General features: G+C 38.9%; 1 protein-coding gene across 2 annotated transcripts in view; it reads left to right on the forward strand.

The window, feature by feature from the left end:
- ERCC8 (ERCC excision repair 8, CSA ubiquitin ligase complex subunit) overlaps positions 1–18,575 on the forward strand; it is a 36,247-nt gene that overhangs the window by 12,818 nt on the left and 4,854 nt on the right. The window contains exons 4-10 of one of the 2 annotated variants that reach the window (XM_004583728.4): positions 47–170; positions 4,990–5,071; positions 7,418–7,486; positions 8,483–8,549; positions 10,677–10,777; positions 12,210–12,334; positions 17,385–17,582. In XM_004583728.4, coding sequence (XP_004583785.2) covers positions 47–170; positions 4,990–5,071; positions 7,418–7,486; positions 8,483–8,549; positions 10,677–10,777; positions 12,210–12,334; positions 17,385–17,582 — 766 coding nt within the window. The remainder of the gene's footprint in view (positions 1–46; positions 171–4,989; positions 5,072–7,417; positions 7,487–8,482; positions 8,550–10,676; positions 10,778–12,209; positions 12,335–17,384; positions 17,583–18,575) is intronic. The other variant, XM_058680119.1, reaches the window with a different exon arrangement.

Here is an 18,575-nt window from a genome sequence, read left to right on the forward strand (position 1 = left end):
TTGAAACTCAGGCAGTTACCTCTGCTCATTGGCTGTTGTTTTCTAGAAGCCATCCCGACGTTCACAAGTACAGTGTGGAGACTGTACAGTGGTACCCTCATGACACCGGCATGTTCACATCAAGTTCATTTGACAAAACTCTCAAAGTATGGGATACAAATACATTACAAGTAAGTTCATTAAACCTTTTGAAATTGCTCTGTGGGATGAAGGAGAGTTTAAACTTAAAGTGTGTTAGTGTGATTACTTGCTAAGTAGTCTACCTTAGATGTGAAAGCAGTGTGGTGCTTAAGGAGAGCCGGATGGCATGGGTCAGCTCTGTAACTGACCAGCTGTTTCTCAACGAGCCAACATCCAAACCTTTTAAGTGGAGGCCATAGTGTGCCTTAAAGAATGATTGTGGGGATTAAGTGAACCAACAAGTACCCAAAATAGAGCCTGTCTGTAAGTACTCAAAAATTGCTTAGTATTTTTTTGTTTTTTAAGATTTATTTATTTGAAAGAGTGACAGAGGATGAGAAAAAGACCTTCTTCCATTGATTCATTCCCGCAAATGGCCACAGCTTCAGTGGCCAGGCCAAGCTGAAGCCAAGAACCCAGTACTGCATCCAGGGTGCCAGAGGGCCACCTGCACCTGCTTTCCCAGGCACGTTAGCAAGTAGCTAGATGAGAAACTGAGCAGCTGGAGCTCAAACTAGTGCTGTAACTTGAAATCCTGGATGTCTTAACCCACTATGACATACCACTGCCCCCTCTGTATTGTTGTCTTTATGACTCGAAAACAACAGATAATCTAAGAAAGAAAATTTGATTTATTTCCTACTGACTGACAAATGTAAAAGAAAATTACTAATATGATAGCCCAGTAAAAGGTTGACCATGTGTAATGGTTTTTGTGGTAATTGGTCAGATTTAAATTTCTGTGCTTTTTAGTCCCCTCTTTTTATACCTGTCTACAAAATCTCTCTACATAAATGTAGTGTCACTCTTTGGAAATTTGTATGCTAAACATTATTGTTTCTCATATTTGTATTCTCATAAAATCGTAGCAAATTTTCCAGTTTGTAGTAAGTGGTGGCAGATTGATTGCCTGCACAATAAAAAGTGCTAATCTTATACCAGACACAAAAGTCAATTTCAGATGGATTTTTTTTTGTAGGTTTAGTGTGAAAGCTTATAGAAGAAAACAAAAATGTCTTCATGACCTAATACAGGCAAGACACACAAACCAGGTAGAAAAAGTTGCAAGTTTATGTTAAAATTAAGCACTTAGTAAATGAAATTTTTCATAGAACAAATGTTTATTGCCTATCCATTATATGTTAGAATTAAAATTCAGTCGTGAGTAAAATAGGCATTATCCCTGCCTCATGTCAAAGAACTTAAAGTTTATCAAGAAAATCAAGATGAAAGGGGCAAAAAATAGTCAAGCCTGAAAGAGGCTATTCCCGGAACTGTGTGTAGCAGTTTAGCAATGTCACCTAACCTGAGGGGACCTCGGGAGGGGCCTTTCTAGAGCAGGTGCCCATTAGGCCAGAATAAAAGGGTGTTGAGTAGCAGTTAGCCAGGTCCACAGAAGAAAGAAAAGAGGTCAAAGCTGAGGGAACACCTACTGAAAACTCTTGCGGGTCACGGTGATGAAACTCTCACATGTACTCCGCGTGGCTGGAATGCTAAAACAGAGTGAGCAGAGATAGAACCAGAGAAGCAGAACCTACCTCAGGAGGAGCTTTGTAGATTTGGAGGAGGAAGATCTTCTTTCTCTTAGGAGGTAAAATAAGCCATTGAAAAGCATAAGCCATGACCCACACTGAAAACATTAAATTGGCGTTGTAGATTGGTTCTGTTGGAGATCGATTAGAAGGTAGTGAGAGAGGCTCAACAGTGCGCTGCGAAGACTGCACAAGTCCAGACAAGGGAAGACAGGGACTTGCCTAGAGAGTGATCGGGGGACAGATCAATAAAATCGGAAAAGACTTGGAAATAAAAAAAATGTCTATTAAAATGGAAATCAAAAGTCCCAAGATTTGATGCCGTTTTAATTGCTTAGGTTGTTTGCAGTAAAAAGGTAATAGTGTGTGCACTGGTTGGAGCCCTCCTTCAGTGCATGGAGGGTGCCACTGCTGCTCAGAACAGTGCTTCATAGTGTGAAATGCAGTTACCTCACGAAGAGGCATCTCCACTCCTCGGTACATACCGAGCAGAAACAAAAGCGCGGGTTCACATAAAAGCTTGGGTGCACATGTTTATAGCAGCATCCTTCCCACTAGCCAAAAAGTGGGAACCACTGAAATGATGCGTGTGGAACCTACCGACTGCCGAATATGTAAAAGATAATGTTTTAGATCCATACGAAGGAATATCATTCAACAATCAAGAGAAATCAAGTACAGATGTTTGCTACACCATGGAAAAGCCTCAAAAATAGGCCAAATTTAAAAAATAATGCAAGAAGAAAACAGGTTAAATAAAGAACTTCAGCAGACCACCTAATACGTAATTCCACCTACATCAGTCCCAGCAGTAGGCAAGTCGGGGGCAACTGCTCATAGCTGTCGGGTTGCTTTTTGGATGATGAATATGCCCTGAAATGTGTTCCGACGACATTTGCACTGCTCCAAGTATTCTAAAAGCAAAGCATCCAACTCAAACTAGTGCACCGAATCGTGTATGAATTTTATTTCAATAAGGCTGTTATTTTCTAAATATCAGTAATTCAGTTCTCTGCCTTGGGGATTATTTTTTATGAAATATATTGTTTTTTGTGAGATGGGAAAAGGTGGTAAGATGGTAAATTCAATTTTTTTTTTAAAGATTTATTCACTTTATTACAGTCAGATATACAGAGATGAGGAGAGACAGAGAGGAAGATCCTCTGTCCGATGATTCACTCCCCAAGTGAGCCACAACGGCCGGTGCGCGCCGATCCGAAGCTGGGAACCTGGAACCTCCTCCAGGTCTCCCACGCGGGTGCAGGGTCCCAAGTCCTTGGACCGTCCTCGACTGCTTTCCCAGGCCACAGGCAGGGAGCTGGATGGGAAGTGGAGGTGCCGGGATTAGAACCGGCGCCCATATGGGATCCCGGTGCTTTCAAGGCGAGGACTTTAGCCGCTAGGCCACGCCGCCGGGCCCTAAATTCAATTTTAGATTTGCTGAATTTGAGCGATTTATAAGAAATCCTAATGCAGATAATCCAAAAGTTGAGTTTATACCTATCTAGAAATCAGAATGTCTACACTGGAAATACAGGTTTGCACCTGTAGGTGGCAGTAAAGAGCAGCACACATAGAACAAAGCCCTGAGAAAGGCTAACAGGGTAGCCAGTGAGTCAGGAGAATGAGGTGTGTAGAATATAGTAGAAGTTACTGAAGAGGATTTTTGTTCTGTTTTTGTTTTAAGAAAGATAGTGTAGTCAGCTGTGTGAATGCTAAATTGATGGGTAAGATAAGATAAAGAGGTTATTAGTGATACTGGAAGAATAGTGTAAATCACAGTAATGGAAATAAAAATAAGATAGTAGCAAGTTGAGAAATATATGGGAGATAAAGAATTACAAATAAGGTTTTTATTTAAAGAGGGGAACTAGGGTCAAAGAGTTTTTTTGTTTTGCTCTAAGGAGGGAGGTGCTTTAAGACTGCAAGTGAACTTTTGGTGCTATCGGGAATGAGCCAGTAGGGAAAAGGTTGTAGATAACCAAGAGGTGATCCAGCAAGTGAGATTTCTGACTGTGCTGAAGGGCACTGAACACATGTGGGGGGTGAACGTTCTAAATGGGGCACGATCTTTCCCCCAGGATAAGAGTGGTGAAGCAACAGGAAAGTAGAGGAAGTATTTTTGTAGGTTGCTGGTAAGACGTCAAGGGAATTCTTGACTGAGAACTGCCTGCAGTCTCACTGAAATGGAAGGTGTGAGCACTTGGTGGGATTCAGTGGAAAACTTGTACAGTGGAAAAGCCCTGAAATAGCGGCAGGATAGCGCAGAGGATACTGGTCAGGTACGGCTCGACTGGCCGTCACTACTGAAACCCCACTTGAAGGGAGTGCCCTTTTCTAGTAAAACTGGTCTGCCTGTTCCGAGATATTCTTTTTCACCTGGATGGGGATTAGCCACGTCTAGACTATGGACAAGACTGGCTCACGCTTCTTTTTGTAAATAAAGGTTTTGGAACACAAATACACTCTGTTGTCTATGGCTGCTTGGCTGCTGCAGTAGCAGAGATGAAGAGTTGGTCCTCAAAACCTCTGTCCCTTTATGGAAGAAGTTTCTGGGCTCTGTGCAGATACCACTGGATGTCAAGTCATCCCAAGTCAAGGTCACGACCAGTAACAGGATCGGGAAAAAGGAGCATTGGTAGTTAGCAAGTATTGGGTGTTGGAATCTAAACTGGAGAGAAAAAGAAATGGACAGGGAACTGGTAGGGTTTCCACGGTTTATTCCGATGTCTTCAGAGTAATGAGGGGAGGACAGGTGGTAAGTGGTTTTGCTCATAGACTGCTACCATGTGTTAAAATGACCAGCTTTAGGGGCTGACATTGTGGCACTACAAGTTAAGCCATCATGTGATATATAATTTATAAGCCATCATATAAGTGCTGGTCCATGTCCTGGCGGCTCCACTTCCAGTCTCTGCTCATGTCAGTGTGAAGGCACCAGAGGACAGCCCACGTCCTTGGGCCCCTGCAACTCGTGTGGAAAATCTAGATGGAGTCTTTGGCTTTTGGCTCAGCCTGGCCCAGCCCCAGCTCTTGCAGCCGTTAAGGAAGAAAACTAACACTTAATACACTCTCCATGTCTCACTCTCTCTAAAACTACTCTTCAAATAAATAAATTTTTTAATAAAAAAAATAATAATTAGTTTTGGGAGGTATTATATCCCTACATTTGAATTGCTAGAGTTTTAAAACAGCAGAAAGTATGGAAAAATAGAAACTTTATTGCTTTGTTTTTATATTTATAACTTACATGTATTAAATGTCTTTTGATTATCAGACTGCAGATGTATTTAATTTTGAGGAAACAGTTTATAGCCATCACATGTCTCCAGTCGCCACCAGGCATTGCTTGGTAGCAGGTTTGTACTTGTCTTCCTTTTACTTTTTTTTTTTTTTTTTAATGATCTGTTTATTTGTTTGAGTTATAATGAGACAAGGAGAGACAGGGAAAGAGAAAGAGATCTTCCACCTGGGCCCAGCACGGTAGCTTAGTGGCTAAAGTCCTCACCTTAAACGCACCAGGATCACACATGAGCGCTGGTTCTAATTCTGGCAGCCCCACTTCCCCTCCAGCTCCCTGCTTGTGGCCTGGGAAAGCAGTCAAGGATGGACCAATGCCTTGGGACCCTGCACCCGCATGGGAGACCCAGAAGAAGCTCCTGGCTCCTAGCTTCGGCCACTGTGGCCATTGAGGGAATGAATCAGCAGATGAAAGGTCTTCCTCTCTGTATATCTGACTTTCCAATAAAAATAAATAAATCTTAAAAAAAAAAAAAAGAGAGATCTTCCACCTTCTGATTCACTCTCCGGATGGCTGCAGCTGCTGGGACTGGAGTAGGCCAGCGCCAGAAATCAGGAGCCTTTTCCAGGTGTCCCACTTGAGTACAGGGGTCCAAACTCGTGAGCAGTCTTTTGCTGCTTTGCCACGTGTGTTAGGGAGCTGGGTTGGAAGTGGGACAGCCAGTACGCAAACTGGCGCCCACAACTTTACTCACTACATCACAACGCCAGTCCCTTCTTTTTATTTTCAAAATTTCTCTCTCTTGTATCTACTATAAAAGTTTTAACTGAAATGAAATTCACAATTCTAATTTTTTAAAAAGAAGTACATGCTGCAGTTTACACTCAATTCAGCGGATACTGTACAAAGCAGGCACTGTGTTAGTGGCTAGAAATAAATGATTAAAACATGCTTCTGTCCCCTAAAAGAATTACTCTTAAATCAACAAAGTTTGAAAGTTTTTGCCCGAATAAAATAGGCAGTCTTTCCAATTTGATCACTCTAAAATGAGGAAGTTATTTTCCTTCTAAGATTTTGATTCAAATTAAATATCCATTTCATATGAAAGCACAAAAACTTCACAAACAGGGCAAGTGTTTGGCCTGCTGGGAAAATGTCATTTAGGATAGCAACATCTCCCGTCAGTGCTCACCTCCTGGCGCTGAGCCCTCCTTGCTGCTACAGACCCTGTGAGCAGCAGTGGTGGCTTAAGCAACTGGGTTCCTGCAACGCACCAGGGAGATCTAGCGTGAATTCTCATCTCCCTGCTTCAGCCCTGTGGACGTTTGAGAAGTGAACCATTGGATAGAAGCTCACTCATTCTCTGTCTCTGACTTTAAAATAAATATATATGTATGTATTTAATGTTGATATGTAAGGAAGCATAAGTATTTTTTCTGTTACCCGTACTTTGTGATTTCATTATTTTGTGGTACTGTGAGAATACCCTCGCCTCTCGACATCAGTCACCTGCTTCATCTATAAAGATCAGTTTCTTTGAGGTCTTCCATCTGTGTCCAGAAGTTCTGTGGACCTGTTACTAATGGTTCAAAGTATATCTTTGACTTGGAAAAACTGAACTATTGAAATGAACCTACGTGATGTTGAATTACGTATATACATTTACTTTTATATGTATACATATAAGTATACATATAAGTGTATATACATATATTCTCATAGATGAGCTATATAATGGAGACTAGCATATTGGGAAGTGAAGATATGTTGCAGTATGCATCTCTACTCCCGAATCAAAGAAGGACTCCCAAGAAACTGTTAAATATGCCTTAATAATGTAATACTAGGTTTTCCACCATTGCCAATACCTACAATGCCATGATACACTTAAATAGCAAAATGTTGGACTTGTGACTGCTGCTGAAGGGACTACACTATTGTAATACTTTGGGCAAATGGGAGGGAGGAAGGGGAAGTGTAGAGCTGAATCCCCGTACCTGCAAAACTATCATGGAAAATAATAACAGGAAAGTCCTGATTTTAATATTATACTTTGGTATCTCACATGCAACGGGATTTCAGAAAGTTCATAGAAAATATGTAGTTTTGAAAAAAATATACTGCATGGATTTCAAAAGGTTTTGCACCAAAATTAAGTGTATCTTCTAATTTCATGTATTCAGTAACTTTCTGATTCCTCATCAGGGAAACCAAGGTATTACAGTCCTCTCAAGACTAATTGAACAATTTGTAATTCTATAATTATTTCAAAATAAAAGTTCTGTTACTACCTAACTGTAGGATTGCTAATCAACATAAAATGATTTTAAGTCAGTATTCATAAATTTTTACATTGTTTCATGGGTACAGCAAAAATGTCATGATTCCTGATGGTAATCTTGTTTCCTTTTGTGGATAATTTATGATAAAATTTCCTTAAGAGGTTTTTGCTTTGTTTTTGCAGTTGGTACAAGAGGACCAAAAGTACAACTTTGTGACTTAAAGTCAGGATCCTGTTCTCACATTCTACAGGGTATTTTTTTTTTTATTTGAAAACAACTACTACTTTGAGTAAACTGTTCAATCAAAGAAGCATTTTTAACAATATCTTCTTTGTAAGTGACATGACTAATGTATTTGTGCTATTTGTTAAAGTCAGCAGAGAAATCAAGGGCCTTCTATGCATTATCCTCATAAAATTAAACCATTGAAGAGAAATTGGTATATGAACCAGTAGCTCTAGGGAAAACTCAAAGGATATGGAAATAGATCTAACTCAAAACTATGTGATTTCTACATTTTAAAAGATGTACACTTACATCATCATGTTTTTTGAATATCAATTACTGTTGTTCTGGCTAATCAGTTAGCCTTGTTACTAATACTTAGATGAATTCTAGGAAAATATTGAAATAATACTTTGGTAAGGGTATTTTATTTAAATTATTTTTACTATGTTTTATCAATACTTTTTATCAATACTAGATTATCTAATTTTAAACAATAAAAAGATGGAGCATTATTTAAAAAAATAAGAATCTTCAAAATCTTCATGGAAAATGTGTATTGTTTTTAATTCCCCTTTTCCATGAAAGTTTTGAAGTCAGCTCAGTTACATTTTTAGTCATCTCTAAGAAACACATATTACTAAATATATCAAGTGAGTGTGATGAAATAGATAACTTTTTTATTACATTATCATGAATTTTTACTATAAAAATATGAAACTTTTATTCCTTAAAATGTTTTACTGCTGTGACTTTGTTATGGAGCTAAGTAATTGAATTTAATGGATTGACTAACACTGGCTAAAAATCATGTTTAAGAAGAACCGTTTGGTATGATTATTCCCAACCAAAGCCAGCCCTTTTATAATAAATGACAGTATATTAAAAATTCCCATATAGACTTTACATATAAATACTTACTATTTAGTCTAATTTTTATTGGAATTAGGCGAAATTAATATCATTTTGCCATATGATTTTTCAAATATTTTGCAAGACTTTTCATGTGGTTATATTTGCAGGTCACAGACAGGAAATACTGGCAGTTTCCTGGTCACCGCGTTATGACTATATCTTAGCAACAGCAAGGTAAATTGCAGTTTGTATGATTTTGAAGTTAATAATAAATACTTTAAAGCTACATGTAAATAAGATACAATATTCTAATACATTTACTTAGCACCATGGAAGTAAAAAAATCAAATCAAAAAGTTAAACCAAAAGAAATAGAAATCTTCCTTTGCATTGTTATTTTTTTTTTTTATGATACAGCGCCATAGGCTCAGGGCTTTTGCCTTGCACCCTCCCAGTTCCCCCTGCCCTCCAGTGTTTTCCCGCATAGTATTACAATCATGTAGTCCTTCAACAGCAGTCACAAGTCCATCCTTCTGCTATTTAAGTGGATCTTGGCATCAAACGCATAAACAATAGTCAAGATCTTAATGATGTCATTGGGAGTCCATCTTTTATTCGGGATACCACAGTGTATCTTAACTGCTCGCCGTTGTATCATAATTCTAACCCTAACCCTCCATATTAATGATGTTTGCCTTTCAGAATAAAGAGAAAACATGAGAATCTATGTATTAAGGCAAAACTTTGAGCACTACTATTCTGGCATCCATCCTGTGTCATTTTACAAACAAAAATATAATACTTTGTTAATATAGAATGCTATGATTTTTATTAATTTTTGCTACTCCAGAATACAACACATTCATTGGTTCATTGCTGATGTTTAGTGAGAGAAAAATGTTATTACAAAGGCTAGAGGATGAACAGGAGAGATAAGGAAAGTTAATTACATAAAAGCTGCAGGCCAAACCAAAAAGACTGTAGTCCAAATTTTAAAATATATGTTAAAGCCTTGGCTAAAAATAGGACAGTCAGTCCCCAAGCACCTTGCCGTCGTGCTTACAAATTCAACCAAGCCAAAGGCAACAAGGACTTTTTAATGTCTGTCCTCCTGGCCCAAAACTTCCCCACTTCTAATTTTATCCCTCTTATCTGTAGCTAACATGGGTTCAGGATAAACAGTTTAGGCTTTCTCTCCCCAGATTGTCACTGTAAGGATGCTCTTGGCTCTTAGTTGTCTGGACACATTGCCAACTGCTAGCCTTGCTTCTGAAAGTTGCAGGAAGTGGTTGCAAGAACTGGTCCTTTGCTGGTTTGGATCTGCAACATCTCAATAAGCCCTTTGTTTTAGAGATTTCTTGGTATCAGGACTGTTACTTTAAAAAAAGAAGGGGAGGTGATAGTTGAACTCAGGTGTGCTAAGCATTGTGCTGACACACTAGACACAGAATAGCCAAGGCTTCAGAGCTAATAATCCCGGCATGAGGGATATGGTTAAGAAATGAGTGGTTGCGCCTGCTGTAAGATGCTTTAGTAGCAGTACATTTTTGTTAGGTATATAGTAAAGAAAAATGAATCATCAGCATTTAATTCTAAAAGAATTATAAAGTTTTGATGGATTTTATTTGTGTGTTAGAGAATTTACTCTTAATAAATAATAAAAACCTGAAAACATGATAAATGAAACATAAGGTAATTCATTAAAATGATGTGGATAAGCCAGTGGAGTTAGAGTATTGTTAAGATCTGTGTGAGCACATGGTCGCATCATTGTAATTGTGAGCATGTTTCCTTAGGAATAGGGTCTGAAATTGATGTGTGATCATGGCTTTGCCTTTCTTCTTTTATTGAAAGAAGAAAATGTGCATCTAACTGCTAGACAAGCAGAAGTCCTCGTGTGGCAAAGATTAATTTGAGCACAGGAAACCAAAGTACTTTGCCCTCATAATTCACTTCATTCTCATTTTTAAAATAGACATAAAAAGCACCAACTCTATGCTAAATTGATTTTAAGCAAAGTAAAATTAGCTGCTGATTTTTCTAGACAACACTTGGGTAGCAAACAAGAAGCGTCTAGTATCAGACTTGCTTGCTGCAAGCTTCACATCTGTGTTGCCATTGAGGCACAGAATGCCCGTGTCTTTGAAAACAGTGACATGAAAAGTAGAATTTTGTCCTCAGGATCTGAAAAAAACAAGTTACCTTTTGATGATTTTTCACCTTTTATGCTATTGTTTCCTATTGACTATTTGCTGACAAGGCAAAGGTGCAAGTCAAATGCATGAGTATGTTTACGCTTATCAATTGTGTCAAAGCTGGCAAGGTGGATGACTGTCCTGTGTGATGTTTATTTCTTCTCAGTGCTGACAGCAGAGTAAAATTATGGGATGTAAGGAGAGCATCAGGATGTTTGATTACTCTTGATCAACATAACGGGGAAAAATCACAAGCTGTTGAATCAGGTAATGAAGGCTGCATGAACTTGGAACTATGGCAGTTGATAGAGTTTTATGTTGAAGTTCTTTAAGTTTTACATTAAAGTTGAAGCAAACATACATTGACAAATCACAGAATTTATGAATTTTTAAAAAGACATTTCACCACAAATTAAATTAGCTTTGTCTTCAAGATGCAAGTAAATAAGGCAACTGAAGTGACCCATTTTTAGTTTTTAGTTTTCCAGGGTAAAAATTTTCTGGGTTAACTTGGCTTTACTGGTTTCTTGTTTTGTTTTGTTTTGTTTTGTTTTGTTTTAACCCCTGTGAGGCTGACTATTCAGTTCAGTGCCACTTAGCCACAGTAAGTTACAGAAGCAGTAACATTTTCTATAGTTGTGCAAATGTGAGTACTCTATTATAAATAAGTAAACATCTACCTCAATTACATTTTTGAAGTAGAATTTATCTGCTATATAGAAATTTGATTCAAAATTGATTATGAACTAGAGACACATTAGATTGAAGTATATGTAACCTATATTTGTCTTGTTTGATTGAATTAGACTGATGAAAGTTGTGCTTTCTCATGTTCATTCGTTATGCAAATTTTGATTGAAACTGGAGTGGTTAATTATCCTTTCCTTGTGAAAGTTGTTTTAATAGGCAACACTAGTATTACTTTATAACAATATGTATTTTTTGTTTTTACGACTGACTTAGTTGAAAAACAGTGGCAGGAGAGAGCAAATCTCTCATTCACCACTTCCACTCCCACAGTGGTTGTTAGCACCAATGCTATAACGAGATTCCAAGTGTTACAAGGTGAACTAGGTTTAAACCAGTAACAAAGAATTCCAACCTGGTCTCTCCGGTCATGGCCATGGCACTGGCCCTTATAGAGTGATTTTTAGATTAGAAATCAAAATGTTAGCATTGGGTCAGTGGTATAGCGGGCTAATCCTGTTCCTATGGCACCAGCATACCATATGCTTACTGGTTTATGTCCCAGCTGCTCCACTTCCTGTCCAGTTTCCTACTTCTGACCTGGAAAAATGGCAAAGGATGTATGTACTCTGCACCCATGTGGCCAACCAAGAAAGAAGCTCCAGGCATTTGGATAGTGAGTCAGCAGATGGAAGCTCACTGTCTCTGATTCTCCTTCTCTCTGTAAAATAGATCTTTTTAAGAAAATGGCAATATAAGAAAAAGGAAAGATGTTTTAAGTTTTATGTTGAGCTATGCACTGAATTTAACTTGACAGCACAGCTTGCTGACCACTGGGTCTGTGTGTGTATCAGAATATTTTCCCCTTTGGTTTCCTTATTTTTCCCTTTTGAATTCTAACTCATGTTGCTTTTCATATTAGAATAATGTGAAGGGTTGACTAACTTCAAATGCAGTCAGTATATTTTAAGTAACTCGGGTAGTTATCCTTAATGTGTATATTTCTTTATAGCAAACACTGCTCATAATGGGAAAGTTAACGGCTTGTGTTTTACAAGCGATGGACTTCACCTCCTCACTGTTGGAACAGATAATCGAATGAGGCTGTGGAATAGTTCCAATGGAGAAAACACACTGGTAAGAAATATTTTAGTACCTTTTGGTATATGAATTAAGGAAACGAATCATTGACATGCACTTTATTATTCTGCCTTTACTGCACTTCTTTTGACTTACGACTTTTAAAATGTATATTTTTATTTTCCCGCACCGTGATCTAGAAATTGCATGCCCTCCACTCCCACCCACACCCCCACACTTAGTGTGTGATCACAGCTGCTTCCTGAAAGACTGAGGACCACCAATATAAATTGAAGTTAAAAGGCTTAGTGATCAAATGTTATATTAAATACTGAAATAAATGTGTTTTAAGGTTCTGGGATCTTGGTGGACTTTTCTAGTGCTACTTTTGTGTATGTTTTAGTCCTTGCCTTGTGTTTTGTTGGTTCAGTAACTTACAGAATAAACTTCAAAAAGTTTGTCATTTGGTAATGATAATACTTAAAGCATTTTGCCAAATACTGTGCTAATACATAGTTTTTAACATGCATATTGGAACATATAATGTCATTTAAACATCACCACCAATGCAGTAATGGTAATTAGTGTTATAATATGCATTTTACATATGAGGAAGAGAAAATGGTTAGGTGACTTGCCTGATTTTATTTTTTCTAAAGATCTGTTTATTTTTATTTGAAAGAAAAAGTTACAGAGAGAAAAGAGAGAGAGATCTTCCATCTCCTGGTTCACTTTTCAAATGGCCGCAGTAGCCAGAGCTGAGCCAGTCTACAGTCAGGCCTGGAGCTTCTTCTACGTCTCCCATATGGGTGCAGGGGCTCAAGGGCTCGAACCATCCTCTTGTATTTTCTCAGGCCATTAACAGGGAGCTGGATCAGAAGTGGAGCCTCTAGGACTGGAACCAGAGCCAGGACACCATGCTGGTTGCACAGGTAGAGGCTTAGCTTGCTATGATATGGCACAGGCCCCTTACCTGGAGCTAGAAAGCTGCGGAGTTTAAATCTAGATTTCACTCTTACTATAATCCTGATTGTACTCGCACCCCTTGAAGCATTTGTGTAGGTATTATTATTAATATGGCTACTGTTTCAAAGGGATAAGGCAATTGGATAAACCCAAAGTCATCCAGCCTAGTAAGAGGTTCTTACGTCATTGGGGTATACTCTTGGGAAAAGGACCACCCAAGCAGAAAAGATTTCTTTCTTTATTATTGGAAAGTCAAATATACAGAGAGGAGGAGAAACAAGCTTATTAACAAAATCATCCTTTCTGGTTAATAATTCTCTTTCAGGGCCCCGGTGCGGTAGCCTAGCAGCTAAGTCCTCGCCTTGCACACACTGGGATCAAATATGGGTGCTAGTTCTAATCCCGGCAGCCCCACTTCCTGTCCGGCTCCCTGCTTGTGGCCTGGGAAAACAGTGGAGGACGGCCCAAAGCCTTGGGACCCTGCATCCGTGTGGGAGACCAGGAAAGAGCCCCTGGCTCGTGGCTTCAGATAAGTTTAGCTCTGGTTTTGCAGCCATTTGGAGAGTGAACCTGTGGATAGAAGACCTTCTCTCTCAAAATCTCCTTCTGTCTCTGTAAAATCTGCCTTTCAAATAAAAATAAGTATATATGTTTAAATAGCACTTTTACGATATTTTTGTGCACAACCTGTGCTATGGCGCCAATGAGTTAAGCCACCTGTACGATATTCTGCATCCCATATGAGTGCTGGTTTACAGCCTGGCTCCTCTGGTTCCGGTTCAGCTCCCTGCCAGTGTGCGTGAGAAGGCAGTGAAAGATGGCCCTGCAGTCCACTTAGGTGACCCAGATGAAGCCCTGGCTCATCTCTGGCCTGGTCCAGCCCTGGACCTTGTAGCCATGTGGGATGGAAGATTTGGAATGGAACATCTCCTCTCTTTGTCGTTCCCTCTCTACGTTTTTGCATTTTGAATAGATAAATTGCTCTTTAAAAGGTAAAGATACTATTGCCTGTAGTAGCCTGTTCTGCCTTAATACTTTCATAATGATTTATAACATACCATGTAGTCCACACTGCTTTTTTTTTGCTTTTTTTTTCTTTTATTGGAAAGGCAGATTTCCAGAGAAAAGGAAAGATAGAGAGGAAGATCTTCTATCCACAGATTCACTCCCCAAGTGGTCACAGTGGCCGGAGCTGAGCAAATCCAAAGCCAGGAGCCAGGAGCTTCTTCCAAGTCTCTCACATGGGTGCAGGGTCCCAAGGCTTTGTGCCATCCTCGACTGTTCTCCCAGGCCACAAGCAGGGAGCTGAATAGGAAGTGGAGCAGCCAGGACACAAACCAGTGCCTGTATGGGATCCCGGTGCGGTGCATGGAAGATGAGGACTTTAGCTACTAGACTATTGCGCTAGGTCCTCACGCACTGGGTTTTATGGTAAGCATTTATATTCATAGAATGGGCAGCTTAGATAATCACCTTTCCAGGCGAGACACAAGGTAGGCACTTAATGAACAGCAGCTCTTCCCTACTTAGGCTGCTGCTTCAACTTCCTTCCTTAGGCATTGAGAGGTTTAATTTTTGCACCCGCTTCATGATTTGCTCACCCCAGTGACTTACAAAGATGACTGTGACGAAATGTTCTGGCAAGAACTAGAGGAGGAAAGTCTAAGGCCAAGACCAAAGTTAGTGAGCTGCAGATGGCATTGCACTCAGCAGTTAAAGTGCTGCTCCCATGTCTCAGAGCCTGGGTTCGAGTCCCAGCTCCGCCTGTTCCGGAGTCCCAAACACTCACTGGCTCTTGTGGGGACTCGGGTAGTGAACCAGCAAACGTGAGCTCTCTCTCTTCCCTGTTCTTCTCTCCTTGCCTCTCAAATAATTTCTTTTAAAAACAGAGAAGAGGCTAGTAAACTAATACTCTTACCTCGTTGGAAGCTTTCCAGTTCACCTTTGGGAAGGAATGTGGCGCAGTGGGAAGACTGTGCTTTGTAACTAAGTGTTGTGATAAACAGTTGTTAATAAAGCTATCACAGTCTGGCAATTCATGATTTTTACAGAGGGTATGTATGATTATTAATAGAAGATTTTTGTGTATTTTATCCTCTAAAACCTCCCACTATCACGACCACTAGTATATAGGTTCAAAAGATGCAAATGTCGAAATGTTAGACTTTTAAACTTGTATAAGAATTAACAAATTAAAAATTTGCCGGATATAATAATGTTCCAGATGCTCTCACATACATTATTTCATTTCCATTTTCACAACTCTCTGGTAAATGATATTTAGCTGCACTCAACAGATTGGAAAAATACAACTGAGAAATTAAATCATTGTTTCTGCAGAGCGCCTCCGAAAAGGTAGACTTCAAAACGCAAGTTTCGGTACAGAGCTCTGCGCGCAGTCTGGAGCTGCGTGCGCAGGCACGCGGAGTGGGGTGGGAGGCCGAGGGAGAAAAAACAAAAAACAAGTTTTCTGAATCCTTCTATACCTTGGTAACCTCCTGCACCACTGCTGCTTGAGATGGCTAAGCAGATGTGCTCGTAGGGTAGGTAAGCCAAGTGCCAACTGGGCCTTAGTGTGTCTGTTTGTATACCTACGTCACACTCCCAACCAACCCCTGTAAGAGGAAAAAAAAGGAAATCACTGTTTACACTCTAAAATGAGCTCCAAAGAAGGGTGAGTTTAGGATACATTTCCAAATGATTAGCTCTTAGTGTTAGACCCCACCACCCCAAGCTTCTTATCAGTATTACCAGCAGGAAGTAAACCTGCTTGTCTATTTAGCCCAAAGCTTCTTAGAGTTTGATGAACATACAAATTACCTAGGGCTCTTGTTCAAATGAAGATTCAGCAGGGTTGGGCAGGGTCTGGAAGTGTGCAGTGTCCAGTGCTGGGTGAGCCTGTGCCACTGGGTTTGCCAGCCACACCCTGGGAGTGCAGTGCAGAGCTATATTGTTGTTGCAGGTACAGGGTTATTTATGTAAAACTGAAATTACGTTTTATGTACTACTTGTTCACGGTGCTTTTTCTCTACTTAAACTTCATGTTATTTCATGCAAGTGGTTTTTTATAAACCATAGAATTAATATAACATTACTAGGAATATATGTCTGTTCCCAGTTATTTTGCCATTCCAGATAATGCTGCATTGAAATCCTCTGGGCTTACAGCATCTTGCTGTTTAATTATTTTCTTAAGGCATAATCCCAGGAGTAATTACTAAGTTACAGGGTGAGAATATCTTTGTTCTTTAATGAGTATACTTTTGCAAGAAAGGAGTTTTAGTGTTTGTGGTGGTAATGGTTTTACAACAGTGTAATGTATAAGGATAATTCAAGAAGTTGTAGAAAGATATAATTGAAAGATAAGATTTTTTGCTACAAAATTTTTTTACTAGTATATAGTTTCATAAACTTTGTGAAGACCACATCTTTATGGTTAAAAGGCAATAAATTTTCTGTTATGTGTGTTTCACAATCAAAATTATTTTTAATGGAAGGAATAGAAACCTATATATTCTTCCCCCGTGATAAGAGGTATCTTTATGTTTTGTTAAATAATAAGCCACTGGCCTTTTAAAAGGAATAACCAAATTAGAGTTGCCCCAACGTAGTTAGCTCACCTGTATCAGCATTAAGTTCCTTATGTTTTCTGAAATGTTTGCTAAATTATCTAAAATGATCCTTCATGGTTACCTTAATCTGCATCTTTATACCAAGGTTCAAATGTGAAAATTTTCTTTTTTTAATTATTTGTATAGACATACTTAAAAATTTGGGAAATTTTAATTTAAAAAATAAGTTTTATTTTGGTGCAAAACAATTTTGAAACCTATGCGTAGTTTTTTCGTAGTATACATTTTTTACGAACTTTTTAAAGACATGGACTTCAAAAATTTTCCGTACCAAAACAAACTTTCTTTTTAATTCTGTTTCCCATAAACGTGAAATGCCCGTGTGGTTGCCGTGAATGCAAGATGTGCAAACTGTAGCCAGTTGTTTTTTCTGATGGGACACTGGAATTTTTCTTCAAATTTAAGTCTTTTCCATAGAGTATTATAATATTTGAAATATTTCTCTCATTCTTTGTTGGCTGCCTTATTCATATCTGGTTAAGAATAACTTCATGATTTTTATCTTACAGGTGAACTATGGAAAAGTTTGTAATGACAGTAGAAAAGGATTGAAATTCACTGTCTCCTGTGGCTGCAGCTCAGAATTTGTTTTTGTACCATATGGTAGCACTATTGCTGTTTATGCGATTTACTCAGGAGAACAGATAACTATGCTTAAGGGACATTATAAAAACGTTGACTGCTGTGTATTTCAGTCTAATTTCCAGGTAAGAAGGATACTTAAGGGAGCTTAAAACATTGAGGTAATTAACTTAGTAGAATAACTGTTAAGAGTAGATAGTGATTTCATTCTGAGTTATACATTTAATCCACATTTCAACTAGAGTTTATTTAGTGAAGAGTAATACAGGCAAGTCTATAAAGTAATAGGGTGTATGTATGAATCACTGTATTACAGTGCAACTTGATTAAGATAAATTCTCTTCTGTTGCATATGGGCTCCATTTGACTCTTTCCCCTTTGCAAAATAGTTTTGTTGTTGATGATGATATATTTTATATTCTGCTCATTGACATTATGAATTCATATGATTATATACTCTACACAAACAGTTGTGGTTATATACTGTTTCATCACATTAACCCGTTACTGCCCGTTACTAATAATTATCCTTCTATTCTGAGACAATTACTTTTTTTTTTTTTTTAAAGATTTTTTTATTATTATTGGAAAGCCGGATATACAGAGAGGAGGAGAGACAGAGAGGAAGATCTTCCATCCGATGTTTCACTCCCCAAGTGAGCCGCAACGGGCCGGTGCGCGCCAATCCGATGCCGGGAACCAGGAACCTCTTCCAGGTTCGCCACGCGGGTGCAGGGTCCCAATGCATTGGGCCGTCCTCGACTGCTTTCCCAGGCCACAAGCAGGGAGCTGGATGGGAAGTGGAGCTGCCGGGATTAGAACCGGCGCCTGCACCAACATGGGAGACCTGGAGGAAGTTCATGGCTCCTGGCTTCAGATCAGCTCAGCTCCAGCCGTTTGCGGTCACTTTGGCACGGGTGAATCAGTGGGCAGAGATCTTCCACTGTCTCTCTGTTAAATCTGATTTGCCAATAAAAATAAATAAATCTTTAAAATTTTTTTTTAAATAAAAAATATATACCACCACTGTTCAACGCCTGAATAGAGATGTATTCATTTTTAGGTAAATTAAGCTTATTTCCTTGGTTTTGTTGGAGAAAGCAGTGAGTATCATTCAG

This window comes from Ochotona princeps, chromosome 23 (genome assembly GCF_030435755.1).
Source record: "Ochotona princeps isolate mOchPri1 chromosome 23, mOchPri1.hap1, whole genome shotgun sequence".
NCBI lineage: Eukaryota > Metazoa > Chordata > Mammalia > Lagomorpha > Ochotonidae > Ochotona > Ochotona princeps.